General features: G+C 27.2%; 2 protein-coding genes across 6 annotated transcripts in view; one reads left to right on the top strand and one right to left on the bottom strand.

Moving 5' to 3' along the window:
* LOC117177537 (epidermal growth factor receptor substrate 15-like 1) overlaps nt 1-22,704 on the bottom strand; it is a 37,690-nt gene extending 14,986 nt beyond the window's left edge. For 4 of the 5 annotated variants that reach the window (XM_033368318.1, XM_033368319.1, XM_033368322.1 and 1 more), the window contains exons 1-7: nt 22,414-22,704; nt 21,897-21,941; nt 18,319-18,552; nt 15,606-15,881; nt 13,315-13,512; nt 11,767-11,930; nt 9,431-9,590 (exon numbers count right to left, since the gene is read on the bottom strand). In XM_033368318.1, coding sequence (XP_033224209.1) covers nt 9,431-9,590; nt 11,767-11,930; nt 13,315-13,512; nt 15,606-15,881; nt 18,319-18,552; nt 21,897-21,941; nt 22,414-22,440 — 1,104 coding nt within the window. In that variant the 5' untranslated portion in view covers nt 22,441-22,704. The remainder of the gene's footprint in view (nt 1-9,430; nt 9,591-11,766; nt 11,931-13,314; nt 13,513-15,605; nt 15,882-18,318; nt 18,553-21,896; nt 21,942-22,413) is intronic. The other variant, XM_033368320.1, reaches the window with a different exon arrangement.
* On the top strand, nt 678-9,335 carry LOC117177538. The gene is made up of 8 exons (XM_033368323.1): nt 678-845; nt 920-1,103; nt 1,465-1,630; nt 3,952-4,291; nt 6,372-6,562; nt 6,672-6,853; nt 6,923-7,078; nt 9,078-9,335. The coding sequence occupies exons 1-8, from the start codon at nt 704-706 to the stop codon at nt 9,247-9,249; spliced, it is 1,533 nt and encodes a 510-aa protein (XP_033224214.1). The 5' UTR covers nt 678-703; the 3' UTR covers nt 9,250-9,335.

Here is a 22,704-nt window from a genome sequence, read left to right as displayed (position 1 = left end):
ATAGGGAATTTAAGGGACCTTCAATGAATATAGGGTCAATAGGGGATATAAAGAGCGGTCTGTGAGGCCTGGGACTTAAATTTCAGGTCTAATTTGGCATTACCTAAATTCTTAGAACGAAAATTTGAAAAATCCTGAAAGCTGCATGGGCAATTTCGTCTTTGCGAATCGCAGTTTTTATTTACACTTTTTATCGAGGGCAAAGACAATTGTTTAGAAGGTTGAGAATTATTTTCATCTATGATGATAAAATTACTGTCATTGAGTTTGCGCTCTCTGAACTCTTCTTTATATTGTTCAATACTTTTCCGATACATTCTTCCACTGGAATCAATTTCGTATAAAGCAAACAATCTAGCTTTTTTTGCCTCTTCTTGCAGGCTTCTGATAAAATTACGAGTTCTCATTTTTTCTTTTTCTAGGGTCTCTGCTTTTGACTCCCGGATCAAAACTATCGGCTTTGAACTAATGTAATTATGTTTATTCATTATGAAACTATAAAAAATAGTTTCTTTTTTTATTATAAGACAATTTTTTATCGCCTTAAAAACACTTCAAAATACTTAAAACAGCATAATTCATGAAGTTGCTAAGAGATGAACTTAATAAACAAATGAATGAAATTATGTCCTAGAGTCACTAGAATTTTCTAATAAATTTATTGCACTTTCTTGGAAAGGGATTGTAAATAAAAAATTACAATATGAAGAATATAATAAAAAGGACATTGTTGATATTTTTAATGATCCTTCAATTGGGAATGGGCTTTGGTATTCAAAATAAGGTGAAGAATAGATTTGATCTTTTAAAGAAGAAAATCAACAAGGCACTGAAAGGAAGAGAAGGTATCAAATGTATTATTCAGGTTAATTGGAGAATAATTTCATCAAATTGAAAAATGGAAACTTTTTTTGAGAAGGATATGAACTCTTTTTTGATGTAAACGAGTTTGAATTTCCGGAAGCAAATTCTACTATAAGACAGATACATAGAGAACAATGGGAGGATTATTATAAGTGTTTAAAAGATCGATACGCAGAAACTGGACCAGAGAAAACTACGTTTCCGATTTCTCTGATGGCTCTGGAAGGAACATCAGTAATGTAAAACTTGACACTGGTTTAAGAATCGTTTTCAAATCCAGAAACAAAAATATCTTTCATTTCTATTTGGTTTTTAAAAATTAATTTTTCAACTATAAATATTTTCAAATAAATATATTAAGTTTTGAATGGAATTGGATTTGAAATTAAGAAAAAAGATTTTAAAACTTTGCTTTCTGATTTGAAGGTTTATAAACAAGACAATTTTTTTCTTTTGCGAAAAATAAGTATACTTTATAATATGGATAAATATAGTGAAAATATTTTAATTACTTTTGGAAAACCTAAAAGATCTGAACGATATTTTTTCTAAGTAATTTCTAGAACTATAATAAGATCGAAAAATATTTTTGATCTTCAGATTAAAATGTCAGATTTGCATATCTCCGTCTGAAATGCATAAGATAGAAGCGATTGAGTGGTTTTTCAATAGTAGCGTTCATCCTAAATCTATAAACGAGCAAGTATATTACACAGAACATTTATTAATTTCGCCAGATGCACATTTGCGTATGTACAACATTCAGGTATGTAATATGAAACTTTTGATTGCAAATGAAGAAGTTTTAAAATCGACAGAAAAAATAAAAACAGATACAACTTTGGAACGCGTTAAATCAATAATAAATAAAATAAAATAGTGTAAATCAGTAATTCAAACAAAATTATGAACAAACAAAAATGGACAATTTTTATTCAAACGATTGCCAAACTTCAAATTTTTACACGTATATTAGTAGAAAAATTTGTCTATTAATGAAATGTTATCCTTCTCAACAACTTTTTGTTAGATTTGGCTAAATGTCTCATATTTTGTAGATCATACTCATCGAAACAAAAGAGTTGATAGAAACCGACATTTCCAAAGAAAAAAAAGCATGGGAGCTTTTTTGGATTAAACTAACGGAATGAGAAATAACTTAAAAATAAGTGCAAGAAGCGTCCCTTACTCGGAAAAGTGTTCCTAAAAAGCAACAACGGCAGATTTTTTGATCAAATTATTGTGATCGGAAATCAATTCACAATAAACGTGGGGAAAATATCCTAGAAGGCACAGTAATTGAAATTATTTTAAGGGTTGTTTTAACATTCCCAAGTAATTTAATCAATAAATCTCTCGTGATTTTTGTTTTTTGGACATGGCGATTTCCCTGCTTGAATGCTTAAGGGATGTACAGCAACTTTTAAAATCAATTAAACGGCTTTGCCTTCTAGAGGATGTTCCCTAAACAAGGTATCTTGAAACAAACGTTCAATAAATTCTAACACTTTTTCTAGTAGGGAACGCTTCCTACACTTATTGTTAAGCAATTTCTTATTCCAATAGTTTAATAAACAAAATCTTCCGTGGCTTTCGTTTTTTTGGAAACGCTAGTTTCCTTGTTTGTATCTTTCAAAGATTTTAATACAATACAAGACAATTAACAAACAGTTTTAGAGAAGGATAACATTTCAATTATAAACGAATTTTTCTATTAAATTACAATTTATAAATAAAAAAAGACATTAGGAACTCTCCAATTTTCTGATAATTTTCTTTCGAATTATAATAATTTGCTGGTTTGAAATTATAAAAAAAAAAATAATTAGACACTATAACAAAAAGCCATTTTCTGTACATTTGGTTTGGGTTCTTTGAAAATAGGGTAAACAAGGGTATTGCCGACACTCTTCTAGTGAACGACACTGTACAATAAAAATGCTTTTATTAGAATTTCAGAGATACAAAATAGATATTTGTAAATTAATAAATATTCTATAATCTATGTAATTTATATTTCAATATTTATTCAGTACAAAATTACTGAATTTATGTTCATTAAATAACATTTTTGTTGCCACCTACAGGAGGACATGTTGACACTATAAAAATTAGTCAAGTCGTTAATTTGAAAGTCCCCTGAAAGTTAAAAGAAAAGGTATTTCTTATTTTGTAATACTTTCAGAGGTTAGATGATTACGTTTTGCAATATAATTCAATAAATATTAGTCTCAAATTTGAGTAGATTTGATATATTTGAAATATTCTTATCATACCTCCAAAACCAGTGAACGACATATATATCTCTCAGTGAACGACACCCAACAGAAGGAAGTTTTTAAGGTATAATACTCATTTTTTTATTGATGTCCGTGTTGCTATGATTGCTATTTGCTTTCCTTATTTCTATGCTATCGCTTTTCAAGAGTCTTTAATGTTCAATATATTTTTAATTGATTTTGGATTTCCGAACCTCAAAAGTTAATCAACGACACCCCCGAATGAATTTGACAAATTCGTGAACTTATGAAATAAATATAACCACACAATATCGAAGGTATTCCTTTTCGCCAAAAACTTACGTCTTTTCTTTTAAAAAATCCCATAATTATACAAAATTATGTTCCTTATTATCTGAAGAAACTAAATTGCATAATATTTTTTACAAATAACTTTCTAATTTCTTTTGAATTCAAAATCAATAGCGGTATCGTTCACTGCAAATATGGTGTTTTTCACTAGAAATATGGCGTCGTTCACTGAATTTGAATAAATTATTTTGAAATAAGTATAACAATAATTTGGCAAAGAATAATTATATTACTGGATACTGTCTGAAAACGGAAAAAATCTGCCCTTTTAGATGAATTCATCTTCGTAACCAAAAAATAAGCATATAAATTAATATTCTTCTTTCTTTAAATTTTTTTTAAGGTGTCGGTAATACACATGTTTACCCTACAAACAAATAAAATTCCAGTTTTCAGTCCCAAGGGCATAAATATTTTCAAGCCGATTCTGATGATTGTGTACTATCGATTGAGATTTGAATTCGAAGGCTGAGCTTTAATTAGAAATGCCTCATAGCTAGATGAAGCTGGTGAATATTGGTGTCAATTGGGAGATACAATTGCAGCTCCTTATTATCTTTATGTCGATAATGGATCCGAACCAATTGTCATCGTGCGTTCAGACGAGGCGCCAAAAGCAATTCACAGCGAAACACCCACAATTATATCAGAGTATAATTTAAAAGCATACTCATCATGGACTGATTGGTCAGAATGCTCGACATGTGATGCAGTTGGAGAAAAAATTAGATACGGTTACTGTACAATTTCCTTATTGGAAGAATCGGAATTTCATACTGTTTTTAAAAAGAGTTATTCAAGAAAAAATCTATATCGATACTTGTTTAAGAGAAAAGGTAATATTGTAGAACTGTAGTAGTAAACGAATGCGCGAGAAACTCACGTTCGCATCCCCTAATTTTTATTATCTATAATTGAAAATATAAACGATTTAAAAACCTATTATTTAACCATTTTTCAATATTAGGAGTTTTTCAATATTTTGAAACAATAATTAATAATTTCAAATTGAAAGCGCTTGAACCTGTAATATTTCTAAATAAAAACGTTTTAAATTGCATAATTTGAAATCGAAAGTGTTTGAAACTGAAAAGTTTTGATCAGAAACTCTCAAAATTGAAGTTTCAGACCAAAATGTTTAAAATTTGACAATTTGATTAGAAAGGAGTTACAATTGTATAATTTATAACACAAAGTGTTCAAAATTGAACAATTTTATATTAGTTTAAACAATTTCGAAATTTAACGATTTCAGATTAGAATTTAGAAAATAAGACTATTTAAAAAGGTTCAAAATTCAATAGTTTCGGATTAGAGTTTTGAAAACTGGGTAATTCAAAATTAAAATGAAGTGAAGTTGTATAATTTTTAATTAAAGGCATTCGAAATTGAATAATTTATAACAGTCAGTAATTCTTAATGTCATTTTCACTTTCGTATACGCAAACCCATTAAAATGTTAATTATTTAAGTAAATTCAAATCATTTAATGATCACAAATTTTCAAATTTTTACTTATACTTTTCAAAATTCAACCATTTCAACCTTCATCGTACAATTAAAACTTATGAAAGAAAAAACTTCAAAAATCAGCATTCACCATGAAAATATAAGACTCTAAAATAGTAACCATTCAAAATAGAAAAAATTATTCAATTAATAATATGTCAATATCAGATACTTCCACTTTTGTCTATTTTGATTTTAAACAAAACAATTTTTAACGATTTAATTTTAAATCGCTTAATGTTTAACACTTAATTTAGAAATATTATTCATTCTCAAAATCTTCCAATCAAACCTTTTACAATTTTAAATAATGAATTTTCTAAAATTTTCAATTAAAAATCGGACAAGTTTAAGATACTAATTTGAAAATTAAAAAAAAAGGATACAAAACAAGATCGCTATAATTTCAATTTGTGAAATTGCATAATTTTAAATCTTTCAATTCAAAGGTTTTTTTTAAGTTCAGATTAAAATGACCCAAGGCTTTGAAACATTTTGAAATAAAAAATATTAATTATTAATTAATTAAATAAAATAAATAATTCAATAATTATTATTTTTTTAATTTTTCATTGTTTTGAAATTATTTTGGAAACATTAAATGCAAAATTGTTCAATTCCGAAGAATCTAAAAAACCTCACAATTTTATAAGTTTAATTTTGAAACCAAATCATTTAAAATATTAAAATCTAAAATTATTAAATTTTTAACAGACTAAAATTGAAACCAAAAAATTTTTAATATTTAAACCCAAAATTATTAACGAAGTATCTCGTGGCCCCAAAATTCGGGATAGCTAGTCAAATATCTTTTTAAATTTGCCTCGTCTTCCAGAAAATATTATCGATTCCGGAAGCTGTAACTTTAAAGCTGTTGAATCATGAGGACAATAAATTTAAAAATATTGTACAATATTAGCACTCAAATTTTCAATATAAATTAAAAATATTTCGGGGTAAATTCTAAAAAAAATGTGTGGTAATTTCCCGATTATTAAACATTTTACCAGATTATTATTATAATCACTTTAAAAACTTTGATAATTATATCATATACTTTCCAATTGAAAACTTTCAAAATGAATTAATTAAAACTTTAAGCGTTACAAATTGAACGACGCCAAACTTCTCTTACAAACTGAAGCATTTTTCAAGTAGGATCTTGAAAGTCGTTAAAAATAATTAATTTTCAAATTGTGCATCATGATTTTTAAATTTCAATCATTTTAATCTAAATTGGAAATTTAATAACATAGAAGAAATAGGACATAGAAACCATAGAAGCTTCAATGTGGACAGAATAAATGAATTGTAGATTATTATGTTGTATGATAATAAAATAATTATTGCAATTATTATATTTTCAATTTTAAGTTTTATTTTTTCTGAATAACATACAAATTTTAGTTGCTAACGAAGACAACCAGGCAAAAGGAAACCGGGAAAAATATGATAGTGACCTAGGAAAGTTAATCAATTATATTTTGCCAATATTTAGAAATAAAATGCCTTGCAGGTCAAAATACACTCCTTTGGAAATTCAAAATATAATTGGTATCAAAAAAAGAAAAAGTGAAATTATGCATCGTTATTGCAAGGTGATAAGCAGAAAGAAATTTTGGTTCAGTTTGAGAAACGAAAAATTTGATTATGATTTTCATTTCATTATTATAAAAATCTCTTATTAATTGACAATAAAAATTACAGGTCCCTTGTCCAAGAAACGAAATATTTGAAGTTCGCGACAAACATGGAAATGTTCTCGAAAGCGCGAACAACAGTGCTGGGATTTATTCTATCGCTCAAGGTCCACCGGAACTCATACCGATGGTAGCTCGAGTAACTCTTTATCGCCAGCACAACAAAAAATGTGAACTTAAATGTCCAGGGTAACTAGATACTGTCACCAATAATCTTTAAAAAAATTGTAAACTAATATCACTCTAAAAAAATTACAGCAACCTGAACACGGATGCTCCTATAGTCTGGAAAGTTAGAAACAAAATTCTCACCCCTTCGATTATCAAAAATCAGTCGTCCGGTAGAATAGAAATCACTTCAAAGCAGAGTATAATATTTAAAAAACTACGGTTTACCGACAAGAATATTTACAGGTAAAACAGCCGAGTTTTATCTGCTTAAAAAAACATACATCAGGATGCCAACTCAAATCCTGAAAAAATCCTTAGCAATTCCAGGCTTTTTCCAAGTGTAATTTTTCATAGTACGGAGCGATTCAAATATTTCGTATTTTTTAAAACAATCGACTCACAATATGTGTATAGTTTCACGAGTTTATTACAAATAATACTTTTTTTTAAGTTTTTTTTGGATTTAATTCATATGTTTAATTCGGAAATCTTTGACAAACAACATTACAAAATATTCGTAAAAACATCATTTATACTGAAAATTCTGTGCATATTTATAAGAAAAATGAATGTGGGTATTATTTAACATTCAATTCAAACCGCTTCAAATTCATAACTTTACAAGTAAAAATATTGCATTTTCAACATAATAGAGATGCTTTTACCCAAATAGTTGCATTTTCAACCAAAAATTAGATTTTTCAATCAAATATATATGCATTGTTAACCAAATAGTTGTATTTTCATCTAAAAAAGATCACTTTTCAATCAAGTGGTTGAATTTTTAACTAAAAAAAATCAACAAAACCAAGTTATTTCGAATTTAAGCAAAAAGATTAATTTTAAAAAAAGAAGATTAATTTTCTACAAAAAAAAATGTTTTTCAACAAAATACATAATTTTTTAACAAAGTAGTTGAATTTTGAACTGCGCAAGATCAATTATCAAACAAGAGTGGCAAAATTAAAATTTTAGTTTGAAAAAATAAAGTTTGCAGCAACTAAAATGCAATAAAATGATGGATCTTTAATTGGAGTAGTTGAACTTTTAACAAAAAAGTTTAACTATGAAGATTAATTTTTTAACCAGATTGATTAATTTCTATCAAAAATGATGATGAACCAAAGAGATGAATTTATTTTCAACTGAAGAAATGAATTTTCCATTAAAATGTCGAATCTTTAACCAAAAAATGAATTTTCAATTACAATGACGAATTTCACAAAAAAAAAACATTATTTTTAACAAACTTTCAACCAAGCAATTAAATTTTCATTCAGAAAAATTAATTCTGAAGGGAAAATGTAGTAGTTGATATTTGAACCACATAAGAAAAACATTATAATAAAAAACTATTGAATTTAACCAAAAATGAAGACTTTTTAAAATGACTTTAATTATCAAATAAAAGAACGATTTTTCAGTCAATAGGGAGAAAAAATTGCAAACAAACTGCCGAACTTTTAAGGAAAAACATGGTTTTCTCAACAAGAAGATTAATTTTCCACAAAATATATGAATTTTCAACTTAAAACGATTTGAATCTTTTCAAAACTACGAAATATCTCTTGATATTACTCAAATTTTGTTTACAAATAATAAGCAGTGCAATTTTTAATGACTAAGAAAACTAATAAAAATAATATATTTATTCATTTAATTTAATACAAAAAATAATATACAGGACAACCCAAAACTTTTAATTAAAAATATTATATTGATGAATCATTACAGTTGTTATTTAAAAATTAAAATGTGGGATAAATAATATTATATTAATCTCAATTCCTATTACTTTCAAATTCAAACAGTTACAATCTGGAAATTCTCAAATTTTGAACGCATTTAGAATCGTTTTGTTAAATCAATTATTCTTCAGTTTTTTATACTTTAATTATTTACAAAACTGTTGAAATCAAACTTGGGCACATTTTTCTTCTTAAAATTCGTAAAATTCCCGGTCAAGAAATAAATTCACTGTCATTTCCCGGTTTTTCCCGGTCTCAGAAAATACCCGGTTTCCCGGTCCAGCAGCCACCCTGATAAAGCTACGTCTACAAACTAATAATCACTCTTATTCAATTACATATTTTAATTTAAAAACAAACTAAGCAAGCTCTCGAAAAAATCTCTAATTTAAAAAAAATCCTTTTAAATTTCCAGGTTTTTCCAGATATATCAAAATTCCCTTTCCCAGATAAGATAGACACCCAGTAGAAATTATATAACTGCATTGTTTCAGCTGCTGGCAAAATAACGAACTCGCTGGAACGATTAGACTAGAAGTTTCACACGACGTCGAAATAAAATTCGATCATCATGTCATCATGATCGGTGGCATTGTGATTATTATAGTTTTTTTGAAAGTATTCTGGAGAGCTTTCCAGGGCCGTAAACGATACACTATGCATTGATATTGCAATTTAAAAATTGAGAATTTGATTATTAATTACAAAAAAAAATGTAAACTAGAGAAAAAGTCTCTTTGAAATGTATTTACACGTAGAAATGTCATTTACTGAGTCCCATAATAAAAAATTTATTGTACGCATGAAGAAATTGTCTTGTTATTAAAATTATTATTTCAAAACTTACCACAACACTTTCCGAGGGTTTCCTCAAAGATGGAGGTACCATTTCAGGAGTGAGGCTATTTGGAGGGTCGACTCCCCTCAATTTTTGCTTGATAATATACATCGCGAGAGCAAATTGTTCTTTATTTAATTTTCCACTCTGACAAATGTCGCACAGAGACCTGCAAGCAAATGATTATTTAGAAATATCTCATTAAAAACATTCTTGAACAATGTCCTATAAAAAAAATTACAGGAGTAAGGTAAACCGACCATTACTGAGACAATTACGAAAAGCTAACCTTTATAAACACAATTTTAAAATGGTGAATTAGAATTTTTTGTACAAAAACCGTTATCCTTAAGTGGGACACAAAAGAAGCCAATACTGGGACAAGGAACATCCAATGGGGTTTATCAAAATAAAATGGTACAAATATCTTACAATTATAGAATACATTAAAAAGCAAGAATGGATTGTTATAGATCATAAGGAATTTATTTTCCTAACAAGATATTAATAAAATAAATAAATAACAAGATATTATTAAATTAATTAATATAAAAAATATCGCTTGTATGCTCAACGTTTTCCGTTCAGTTGATCATTTATTCTAAGGAAGTTGTTCAAAGTAGTTTATTGAAACCTCCAATTTTAACCTCAAATTTTGCCAACTCCTTAGATAAGTAATTTAATAGTAACTCATAAATTAAATTTTTAATCAAATTAGTAAGTATTCATTAACATTTGATATTGTTGATTAATATTAAATATGATAAGTATTATTAATATTGATATTATATCGATTTACTTACAAATTAAACTGTTTGGTTGTGCATTTTTTATATAGAATTCATCTTAATTAAAATTAGTACATAAATTGAAAAAAGTATTCAAACAACAATTTCGATTATTTTTTGGTTAAAAATTTTATTATTTAGTTGAAACCTTCATTGACTGAAAAATCTTGTTGATTAACATCTCAACTATTTTGTTAAAAATTCATCTTTTTGGTTCGAAAATTTATATTTTTAATTATAAATTTCATCATTTTTATCAAGAATGCAACTGTTTGGTAAAAAAATATATTATTTTTTTTAATGAAAAATCTTATTTGGTTGACAAACCATCTATTTTAGTACAAATTTTATCAGTTTTGTTTACAAGTCGAACTACTTGGGTGAAACATTTGGGCGAATTAAATTTTTTGAAATGAATTTAATTTTTTAATTAGAATTAATCTTTTTTGTAGAAAATTAGTCTATTTTATTTTAAAATGCGGCAAATGGTCAGAAAATTGAATTATTAGGTTAACCAAAAAAGGTGAATTCTTGTCAAAAAATATAATAGTTGATATTTCAACCACAAAATATTTTAATTACAAATTGAAAGTAGTTAAATTAATTAAAAAAAAAAAAAAACGAATTTTCAATAGAACTGTTAAAGCCTTAACCGAAACAGATTAATTTTCAATCCGAGTTGCATTTTTTCTCACAGAAGATGAAATTCATGATTAAAAAGATAAATTTTAGAACTAAAAAGACGAATTTTCAACAAAATATTTTAAATATTAATAAAAAAAATGCAGTCAAGAAAAGAAAAAAATGCAACCAAACCATTGAATTTTCAATTAAAAAATACGAGTGTTCTTTAAAACGGGTATATTTTTAATTCGAAAATATAAGTTTTCAACAGAAAAGTTAATTTACTTAATTTATTTTAAAACTTAAATAGATAATATTAATATCATTCATATTCATTATATTTAATATTAAATTTTAATGCATATTTACTAATTTTTATTAAAAAATTTAATTTATGAGATACAATTAAATTATTTACCGAAGCAGTTGGCAAAATTTAAGGTTAGAATTGGAGGTTTTAATGATCTAGTGTGAACAACTTTTTTAGAATAAATAAGCAATTGAACGGCAATTGTTGATCTTATAAAAAATATCTTTAATAGGTCCCTATAAATCGTTTAAAAAGTTATTAATTTTATTCTTAAACATATTAAAAATATGGGGAAAGTTTTCAAATCCAAACAAAATGGCGAATTTGGCAGCAGTTAATTCACAGATTTTGAGGAGTATTTTGTATTATTTTTTACTAAATGTATAGCTTTTCAGAACAAAAATAAATAGTGGTAATAAATTTAAAGGAGCTTTAAAAATACTAGAAAATTTTTACTTTTATGATTTATGTTGGAATATGAAAGATACTTAACGATATTTGTTATTGTCCCGGTATTAGACATACTTTTTACGTTGTCCCAGTAATGGTCAGTTTACCTTATCAATTTTAATCTGTAAATTTAAATAATCAGAGTAGGAGTAGAAAAAAAGTTGCAAATTTACCAAATATGTGCGAGGTTTTGGGGTGGAAGTCCACTTTGAAGGAAGACATCTTTTATCTCAGCACCGGAAACAAAACCATCCATGTCCATATCAGCCTGCAGGAACAATTTGTCGGCTGCTGCCTGGTCTTCGAGAGAGACGACCCATTTTTGCACAACAGGCGGCTGGAAATCGAAATCGAAATTAAGAATATAAATCAAATTTTGAGTATTTTTTGTCATTATCAGGGTGCCATTTTTTTAATTCATCTCAAACTAGTATTTTCATCGTCTTGAAAATTAATAATGAAAATGAAATGCACAATATTCAGGATATCAAATTATTATTTTTTTAATTTAGGAAGCTTGGAGTTTAAAACTAATTCAATTTTAATATTTATTTTTTGGTGTTCTAGAATCATTAATTTATAAAATGTCAAATTCAATGTTCATCAGTAGTTTTTAAGTTGTTATTTTTAATGCATTTTAATTTTACTATTTCGGAAGACTTGAATTTAAAATAATTGTATAATTCTAAATTCTTAACTTTGATACTGTACACTACGAACTTCAAATTTCTTCCATATTTAACGCTTGAGTTTGAAATTAGTTAATTTTCCAATTATAACATAAAAGGTTTAGGCTTAAATGCTTAATACTAAAATTATTTAAATGTAGAGACTTTAAAATTGTACTGTTATGAACAACTTAAATTTTATATAACGTTTTGCAAGTTGTACAATTTTGAAAGATTTAAAATCAAAACGAAACCGTTTTGAATATTAAAATCTAACATTATTTTCAATTTTGAACGCTGTCGATTTAAAACTTTTTAATTTCAAACAAATTTGATTTAAAATGCTTCAATTTTGAATGCTTTAAAAAAGGTTTATTTTTCTTCAATGTGAAATTTTAGAATTTTAAAATACTTGAAAATAGGATTTTCCTTACGTTTTTAAAAATTTTCATTTTAAGCTATTCATTGTTGTAAAATTTTTAATTTAAAATGACTTAACTATCAGGGTTTTCAATTTATATAATTGTACAATCTAGAAGTATTGACGTAGAGAGAATTCTAAATTCAGAATGTTTTAGGAGAGCTAAAAAACATTTTTGATCTCAAAAAGTTAGCTAAGTCAGAGTAAATTGTCCAAGAATTTGAGGGGGCAATTTTATAGATTTTAAAAATCGGCAATACAATCGGCAGTACAATTTTAAATGATTTATTTTGAAATACTGTTTATCAAATTTTGAATCACTTATTTTCAAAGGTTTGAATATTAAAGTACCAATGAACGGGAAAAATATAAACTGAGAAAAACGAGAAATGAATGGAAATCTTTTTCCGAGATTTGAATCGACCTTCATTAAAATGATTTATCCAGAATAGAAAAACAGAAGCATTTAAACCCAATACAAACGCCAAAACTTCAATGGATAAAAGAAATCTACCGTATCTTATACATTTCAGGAACTTTTTTTATTTAGCTAGGTGAATAAAATCCCCATTTATCATCCGTTTGTCGATCGACACCCTGATTACTGAATTGTTAATGTAGATGAAAAATACCTTTGTATCCAGACCTGCGAGACTATTTACAGCGGATACGTTAGGAAGCGGAGGTATTGGTGGCGGGCCAACTATCGGTGGAACCGGAGACTTGGACTCTGGCATTATATCTTTTCTTTTGCCAGGAGGCATCAATTCCGGTGGCAAGGCGTTGGGAATTGCGTATTTTTCCAGTGCCTTGTACACCAAGTGCATCGCCTGCACAGTTTTTAGTAATGCGTGTTATAGATGATGGAAAGTTAACGATTAATTCGGACTGGCGATTTCTCTACTAAGCACATTTTTATTATCAATTCAATACAAAAATATATAACAGAAAAAAAAACGCCCCCATATAAATGTCTACACAGAACAGCAGAATATTTTTTCAAACTTGAAAAAGAATTTTTAATCTAATCCTTGACTTTTTATTAATTTAAAAATATATACATTTTTTGCTTTTAACAATTATTCCGAGTCGATTTTTTACTTTTTCAATTTCTCAATTCTTTTTAACTCAAGTTATTTTTACACCTATCTCAATAACAAGGCTGCTACAAAATCCCAATTTCGAAATTCCCTGAATTTTCCATGGCCAACATTTATTTTCTCTCAAGGTTTGGAATTTTCAGCTTAATTAATTAATTTTACTCCAAAAACACGACTTTTTAACAAAATATATGAATGTTCAACAAAAAATGGGAGTTATATTTTTAATTAAAAAATTCATTTTTAACCAAATAGATTTTAAAAAAGATGGATTTTTAAATTTTATAAAAAAAAAAAATAATTTTCAGCCACAACATGAACTTTCAACCAAAAAGATAAATTTGCAAACAAGAAGATTAATTTTCTACCAAAAAAGATGAATTTTTAACAAAATACAAAATTTTTCAATGAAAATGATGAATCTTTAACTAAACAATGATTTTCTAACAGAATAGTGAAATTTTCGAACACAAATATGCATTTTTAATAAACAAAAAGATTAACTTTCCGCAAAATAAGATGCATTTTCAACAAAATACATCAATTTTCAATTTAAAAAGTTAAATTTTAACCAAAAATGAAGTAGTTTTAAAACAGTTTTATCTCCAGTGAAGCAAATTAATTTCTAACCGAAAAAAATAACTTCTCACGAAGAAGATTAATATTCTACCTCAAAAGACGAATTTTTAATGAAATGCCAAATAGCTGAATTTTCGACAAATAAATATGAATTTTCAATCATAAAGATTAATTTTATAGCAAAAAATATTAAATTTCAACAAGATACCTACATTTTTAACCGAAAATGGAGTGATGATAATTACGGCCTAAAAACTTAATTTGTAACCATAAATGATGAATTTTCGACAAAATAGTTCAATTCTGAACAAGAAAGATTCATTTTTCAATTTGTAATAAAACAGTTGAATTTAAATTAAAACGATGAAGCAGCAATTAAAAAAATGAATGTTTAAGAGCTCAATTCGACTTTCCTTCAGGTAGATATCTTTTCATACAGAAGAGATGTATTTTCAACAACAAAAAAGTAATATGTGATATTTCAACCAAAAAAGATTTTAATTTTTAAACCAAAAAGAATTTAATTCAACCAAAGAAGACGAATTTTTAATCAAATAGTTAATCCTCATCAAAAACAGATTAATTTTTAACAAAGCTATTAAATCCAAAATGAGCTAGATTTTCTCACGAAAAGGACGAATATTCAACAAAAAACTTAAACTTCAACGTAACAGTTGAATTTTCAACGAAAAAACGACGAATTTTCAACAAAACAGTTCATTTTTCAAGCTGAAAGAATAAGTTTTTTGTTTTTGACAAAATTATTGAATTTTAAACAAAAATAATAAAATTTTATGTTAATTTCCTAATTTTACAAAAGCTTAGTGAACATTTTTTAGGGGTGGGGGCTAAGAATAAATATTATGGTATCTAACATGGGAGGACCTGTAGCAACCCTGAATAATTGCTATCTGTAAAACAAACTATTTCGAAGACCAGTAATAAAAATTCTCCATTATCAATTTCCAAATTTCATCCATTACTCTAGCAGATTATAATTATTTGCATCATAGTGAAGCAACTGATAATAATTTCCAACATCTAAATATCGAAGGCCATGTTTAATTATCTTCGGGACATTGCACGCAAATATATACGAAAAATTAAAACCTCGGATTCCAATCAGTATTAGTTACATTTTCGAATAGAGGATAAAGCGCCTTTAGATCGTACCACTTTTTAAAGGAATTATTTCTGAAACTTTTTTTTTCTGTTCTCTATTTTATTCTTAATAAATTACTCACCACCACAAATTCGTGCCTATCAAGCATGCCATCCTTATCCATGTCAGCGAGGTCCCATATTTTTCCGAGGGTATCGAGAGGCAATTTACTATCCATTAATACGCCCTTGACCTTAGTGCCAGGGATGTAACCATTCGAAGGTTGAAGACTATCGAAAAGTTGATCGTATTTCGCACGTTCTGTAGGTTTAATGGACCAATCGCCATTGTTGATGGCGGATATCAATGGTTGGGTTGTTACAACAGGTTTTTGGGGTAGAATCTTTGGGAGTTCGCCCTGCAATTGTTGAAATTAAATAAATGTAACTACTCAATTTAGTAAAAGACCGCACTTAAATTACCTAACGGATTATAGACCCTCGTTAAGCCCCCTCCCCCTGTAAAGAACCGTAATTAAATATTTCTACAGCCCCCCCCCCTCGCCCTAACTTTACGTCAGGGAACTTCATTTTCAAAATTCCATGTCTTTACCTTGACTAATTTTTCATTCTCCTTGTTCATTAATATTCAAATACCAGCATTCTAATCTTGTAATACTTTTAAAATATAGAATCTTTCATAAACGGAATAGAATAGAATTTCAGATTTATCAATTTATTTTAAACAAAAAAATGTCTTTTCTATTATAAAAGATGGCTTTTTAACAAAATACTTGAATTCTCAATAAAATAATTACATTTTTAACATAATAGTTTAATTTTCAACCTAAAAAGATAAATTCCCAACAAAACAGTACCATAGTTTATATTTCAATCAAAAAAGATAAAATTCATAAAAAAAAATAATTTTAAAACCAAAAAGTCGAATTTTCAACAAATAAAGATTTTCCACTCTAGAAATAAATAAAAGTTAATCTAGTATGTTAAACTTTCAAGCTAAAAGACGACTTTCTCCACGTAAATTTGAATTTTCAAACTAAAATATGACTTTTCAGCGAAAAATTAATTTTCCACGAAACTGATGCATTTTTACCCCACAAAAAAGAAAAAATTTCACACAAAGAAGTTTTTTTTTACTAAAACAGGAGAATTTTAAACTGAAAAAAAGCTTTTCGGCTAAAACGTTAAATTTTCAACCAGTGATAAGTCTTTAATCAAAACAATAAATTTTTAACAATGTAGTTCAACTTTTACCCAAGTAGTTGAATTTTTAATTAAAAAAGATTAATTTTCAATAAAACAGTTAAACTTTCAATCAAAGATATGAATTTCAAACAAAATAGTCGCTTACTCAAGCAAAGAAGAATTTTTAACCAAAAAAAGATTCCAGTTGACTTTTCAAGATCAAATTATGATATTTTTTACATACAATAAGTTTCTACGATAACAATGGAATTTTAAATTCCAAAAGACGAATTTTTTCAACCAAAAAGGATGAATTTTTAACAAAAAAGTTGAATTATTTGCCAAATAGTTGCATTTTTATCTAAGAAAGGTGACATTTGTATTAAAATCAATATATAAATTTCATATAAAAGTCAAATTACAGCAAGACAGTATGATTTTTTAACGAGAGTTAACATTCAACCAAATAGTTGCATTTTTGTTTCAGAAAGATGAGATTCTCTTAAAAAAGATTAATTTTCAAATGGGAAAAAAATTTCAGAAAAAAAAATTTCCAGAAAAGATTTCAGTTCTCTTTTTGACACCAAAATATAAATTTTAAACAGAAAGTAAATGTTCTACGAAATAGTTGAATTTTCAACAAACAGTATAATTTGAAACTAAAAAGTATGACTTTTTAACAAAATACCAAGTTTAATGATCAATCAAACAGTTGCATTTTTGTCAACAAAAAGTTAACTTTTTGCTAAATAGTCGAACTTTTAACCAAAAAGTATGACTTTTTAACAAGTTTGTTAAATTTTCTACCTAGCAGTTGCATTTTTGTGCAAGAAAAATGAAAATTTTACTAAAACAGGTGCATTTTTAAATAAAAAAGACAAATTTTCAACACAAATATACCAATTTTAAACAAAAAGTATATTTTCTAGGAATTAATTGAATTTTCAACAATAAAGTTGCATTTTTATCCAAAAACATGTAATATTTATTTTTTACTAAAAAAGATGATCTTTTAAATCAAAAAGACAAATTTGCAGATAAACTAGGTTTTATCCAAAAAGGATTTCAGTTGACTAGTCAGCAACAATTAAATTTTGAACCCAAGAACACGAATTTGTAATAAAACAGTTGAATTTGCGACTAAAAAGGATGTCTTTTTCAGAAAATTGTTAAATTTTCAACCAAATAATACAATTTATCATTAAAAAGGTATCTTCAGGAGAAAGTTTTTGCGAATTTATAAGAATTTCGTGCACGAGTGAAGGACCCCCTTCCGTAAGATATCGTAACAAAATTTCTCCCCCTCCCCCTTGAGCTGTTAGGTTATTTAAGTACAGTCCCTAAATGAAAAAAGGTTTTGGTAAAGTTAACCCTCTCAGTCTAGACTTCAATATTTCTGGTTCAGATTAACGAATCGGGATTTTTTATTTGTTAAACTATAGCTAAAAGTCTCACAAAAATGAATATTATAAAATAAATCATATGAATTCAACATATTACTATAAATATTTTCACAAAACTGAAACAAATATATAGGGAGCCGAAAATATCGTCCGGGTATAATACACCCTGTTTAGGCTGAGAGGGTTAACGAAACAAGGTAAACGAATTAAGAAAATTTAGAATTGAGTTAATGGACATTAGAATTACCATTTTTGGAGGATTTATATCCAAATTCATATGGGCCATGTTTAGGTCGCATCCTTGTTGTGCCAAGGCGCAGAGCTTAAGGGCTACGAAAAACCCTGGTCTATCGAGAAATCCTCGAGACTGCGGGTCTGCCATATCCCAGATTTTGCTGAGAATAATGTCGCTGAGCTGGGATTTCTTGAGAAATCGCGCAGCATCCATAGCCTCGATTCTTCCAAGTCCATTGGGATCAACCTTAGAATGATGATTAGCAAATTAATCATTAATTTATCAAATTAAGCTATGCAATTGAAAGTCAAAGTTATACAAAAACTAATCATTTGAAAAAATGCCATTAAAATTGCAATGTCAGTTCCAATATCATCTAACTAAATATACGCAATTAGAAATGTGACAAACAGAAAAATAAAAATAGTTATTTTGTAACATTTTTATAAGCTTTTAAAACAGCATGTCCCAGCTCCTTACAAGGCTCAATTTTATAGCATTGATTTAGATATTTTTAAACACTCAAGTTGTTAAGTTGATGATTCCGAAAAATTGAAGCGTTGTAAAGTTTTTTTTTGGTGAAATTTAAGATAAAAAAATGACTAGCTTAAAAATGTATAGCTTATAGGTTTAAAAATACTTCAAATTTGAACAATTCAAAATTTTAATGTTTTCTCAACATTATTCATAGTTAACTCTAATAGGTTCCAATTTTGAAGCTTTTCAATTAAAATTTTTGAAAAACTTGAAATTTTTAGACAAATTTAACTAAACATCTCTTAAAAATCTGCAAACGAAAAACATTCAAAATTATACATTTACAAAGCAGAAGCTATCTAAATTGACAGATTCAAATTTTTAAAAAATGATTAATTTCCGAATTTCAAACGCTAGTCAATTTGAAATTCTCTAATTTATGACTGTTTAATTATGGACAATTTATGTAAAGAATTGTGAGTTTTGTAAATTGTGAATTTTGAGTGTTCTAAATTTATAATCGGCCAAATATTAAAACGCTTTCTTATTAAAATTATACAATTGTGAGGTATTTCAATGAGAACCAAATAATTTTCAATTTCATTACGATGACATTCCAATTTTAACCTTTTAAAGATTAAAATTATTAAGCTATAAAGAATTCGAATTTAAAATTTTACAATTTAACTTTGAAATTATAAAATGTTGAACGTAAGCCATAAATCAAATTTTTTTAACTGAATATATTTACACGATAAATGGCTTAACTCTAATATTAGTTTCAAATTTTTACGTGTTTAAATTTGGGTTTTCCAAAAACTTGGATTTTTTTGCAAAATATAACTAAAACACGTTAAAAATTTGTTTATAATTTAAAGCGTCTAAATTTCTCAAAGTAAAATATTCAAATTTATACAATTGCAAAACAGAACCCGAACAAATTTAAGGCTTTATTTCGAGGCCGTCAAACAAAATGTCACTACTACAAATTAGAAATTAAAAATATACAAGCTTGAGCGAGTCAAATTAAAAAAAATAATAATTCCTGAATTTTAAATGCAGCCTTAATTGGAAATTCGCTAATTTATAAAGTTTCATTGAAATTATTCTTTAAATGTTTTCAATTTCAATGGCTTGTCAATCATTACTCTGAATTCATAGTCGTACAAGTATTAAAACGCTTCTTTTTTTGAATCATACTACTTTGAATTATTTAAATGAAAACAAATAATGTTGAATTTTGTTTTGAAAATATTATTCTAACCTCAACCTTCTCGATTTCGAAATTAATTAGCTTCGGTGATAAAAATAAAAATAACTATCAATTCCAGAATTTTAAACGCAGTGTTACTTGAAAAATGTTTTCAATTAAAAAATTGTTACCAATTAAGGCTTTTAATCGAAAATAGTTATATTTTGATCAATTTGTGTAAAAAAAGATAGTCTGCTATGTTTAAATATTAAACTTCGATTTCGAATGTCCTTAATTTATAGTCGGTCAAGTACTAAAACGCTTTGTTTTTTAAAATGATAAAATATTTGATTTACTTAAATTTGAAAAAAATAATTAAAAATTTTTTAACATGACATCATTCCAATTTTAACATTTTATATTTCATTTGAACAATTAAAGTTTTTAAGACAAATGTTGAACGTTTAAATTCTAAATCTAGTTCAACAGTACATTTAATTTCAGTCAGCATGCAAATAATTTTGATAATTTAAATATTAATTTTGCCAACTTAAAGCAACTAAATTTTCAAACAAAAAACATTCAAAATTATACAGTTAAAAATCAGAAGCCACTCAAGTTGAATCAGTAATTTCGAGGTCCTTAAAATACATTTTTAATACTGAAAATGAAAAACTAGGAACATACAATTTAGAAAATTTTATTGAAATTATTTAAAAGTTTTCCACTAAAGGCTTTTAATTTGAAATTGTTTAATTCTGAACATTTCATGTGAAGTAAAGTATCTCTAATGTTTAAATCTTGAATTGCGATTTTAAGTGTTCTGAATTTATAGTCGGTCAAGTACTAAAACCCTTTCTTTTTTAAAATTACACAAATTTTATTTACAATTACTGATTGTACATGGACATTAAAATATTTCTAAATATTAGGCAATTGATTTTAAATATAATAAAAGCCTTAAAATATGAATATATTATTTTAATGTTATTTTGAAGTTAAAACTCGTTTATAAAGTTTAAATCGAGTGTTGACGTTTTTTTAATAACTGAGATTTTCCAATTGAAGCAGTTCAAATTTTAACTTTAAAATCACAAAATTCTTAAATTTTGAACTGATTCCGAATAGTCTTGCAAATAAATTATTATTTACTTGTTGAATCTCAATGTATAGTAAAATGGTGAAAATCATTATAATTTATATTTGTTTAATTAACTAAAAAGGTTTTTTATCTAAAATTGTCGATGGCAGACGCTACTAATTTTTAATTTTTAAAATTTTAAAGCTGCACTTTAAAATTCTTTAAATGAAAAATGTACGCTTAAAACTTAAAATCCAAAATTTGTAAGTGAAAGATTTTCTAATTACGCATTATAGACTGATTGATACCGTAATTGAAAAAGATAAAAATTCAAATGATTATTGTGAAAAACTGTTTAAATAAAACTAATACACTTTTTTCCCTAAAAATTTGTAAAATTCCCTGTCAAAAAATAAATTTACTGTCAATTCCTGGTCCAGCAACCACCCTCAATTTTGAATTATTTAAACTAAAACAAAATAATTTTGAATTTTGTAATCATGAAATTATTCCAATTTTAACATGTTCTACTTTGCAACTATTTAGTTATCAGAGATTTTGATTTAAAATTGAATAATTGTGAACAATTTAAATTTGAACTTTGCGTAGATTTTGTTTTGAGAGATCAGTTTACCTCAGACAAAAAATTAAAATGCGCATCCAGTTCAATAAGTATGAATTTATGAAAGAAATAAGTGCTATATGCAGTTGGCTAGCTTCTAGAAGGATCAATAATCGGTCCATTTACCTAATGCATCAAGAATGACTCAAAACTAATCGCACATGACACCTATCAAATTCAATGATAAGCAAAAGCGACGAAAGCAACATTGAACATACCTGTCTGTAGTAGGCCTCGTATATGGCGGCATGGCTTCCAGCCACCTGCAAATGCATCAATGTTAACACTTTTATTCACATATATTTTTAACTATTTTAATTCCACACATTTTCCAACAACAAAAATGACCTCGACACAAATCTTGATCATAAACAAGATCGCCCAGTGGAGGACTACGTAAAACGCCCACCGTCCCCTTCCCGAAATTTTTCCCAACCCGGAATTAACCAAAGGGATGAAATCCAGGTCGAGCGGAACTTTGAAGCCTTTTCCAGGAACAACCACAATCCAATCCCGACCCGGATAACCTTTCGGGGAACTCGGAAAACGTTTATCTGACAGTAAGAGAGTCAAACAGTCACGGAGAGGACGAGCCCGAACCTTTTGTGGATTTCACTACGATTCAAGGAAATAGCTTGGAAAAGTGCTGAGGTCTACTCTCTGGACATAACCTATTTTGAATATTGACCTAGGGCTTTATCATTTTGCGATATTAGTGTAAAAATTGTAATATACCTGCGTGGGTGACGGCAGGGCAGCCATACTTGCATCGGTTTCTTGTTTAACCAATCACGCACTCAATCGATATCACGACATTTTAACGATTTCCAACTGCTTTTCTATCAGGGATTTTTATCGCCGGATGCACGGATCCACGTCATTTAGCGAACTTCCTTTTTTGATGACTGACGACTGGCTCGACAGGGATAAAAAATTCCAACTATCAAATACACGAGCTTCAGGTCTCAACTCGTCTCGAGCTCTAACCGACTTTCGTCATACGTCTCCTCCGTCTGTCTCACGACT

The sequence above is a fragment of the Belonocnema kinseyi genome, chromosome 7 (assembly GCF_010883055.1).
Source record: "Belonocnema kinseyi isolate 2016_QV_RU_SX_M_011 chromosome 7, B_treatae_v1, whole genome shotgun sequence".
Taxonomy (NCBI): domain Eukaryota; kingdom Metazoa; phylum Arthropoda; class Insecta; order Hymenoptera; family Cynipidae; genus Belonocnema; species Belonocnema kinseyi.
Note: the sequence above shows the minus strand (reverse complement) of the source record. Positions and strands in the feature narration are given on the sequence as shown.

Coding starts and splice junctions, on each gene's coding strand:
- LOC117177538 (XM_033368323.1), top strand. CDS start 704: ATGAAGAATATAATAAAAAGGACATTGTTGATATTTTTAATGATCCTT. Junction 1,631..3,951: donor TGCGTATGTACAACATTCAG/GTATGTAATATG, acceptor AATGCCTCATAG/CTAGATGAAGCTGGTGAATA. Junction 4,292..6,371: donor ATACTTGTTTAAGAGAAAAG/GTAATATTGTAG, acceptor TACAAATTTTAG/TTGCTAACGAAGACAACCAG.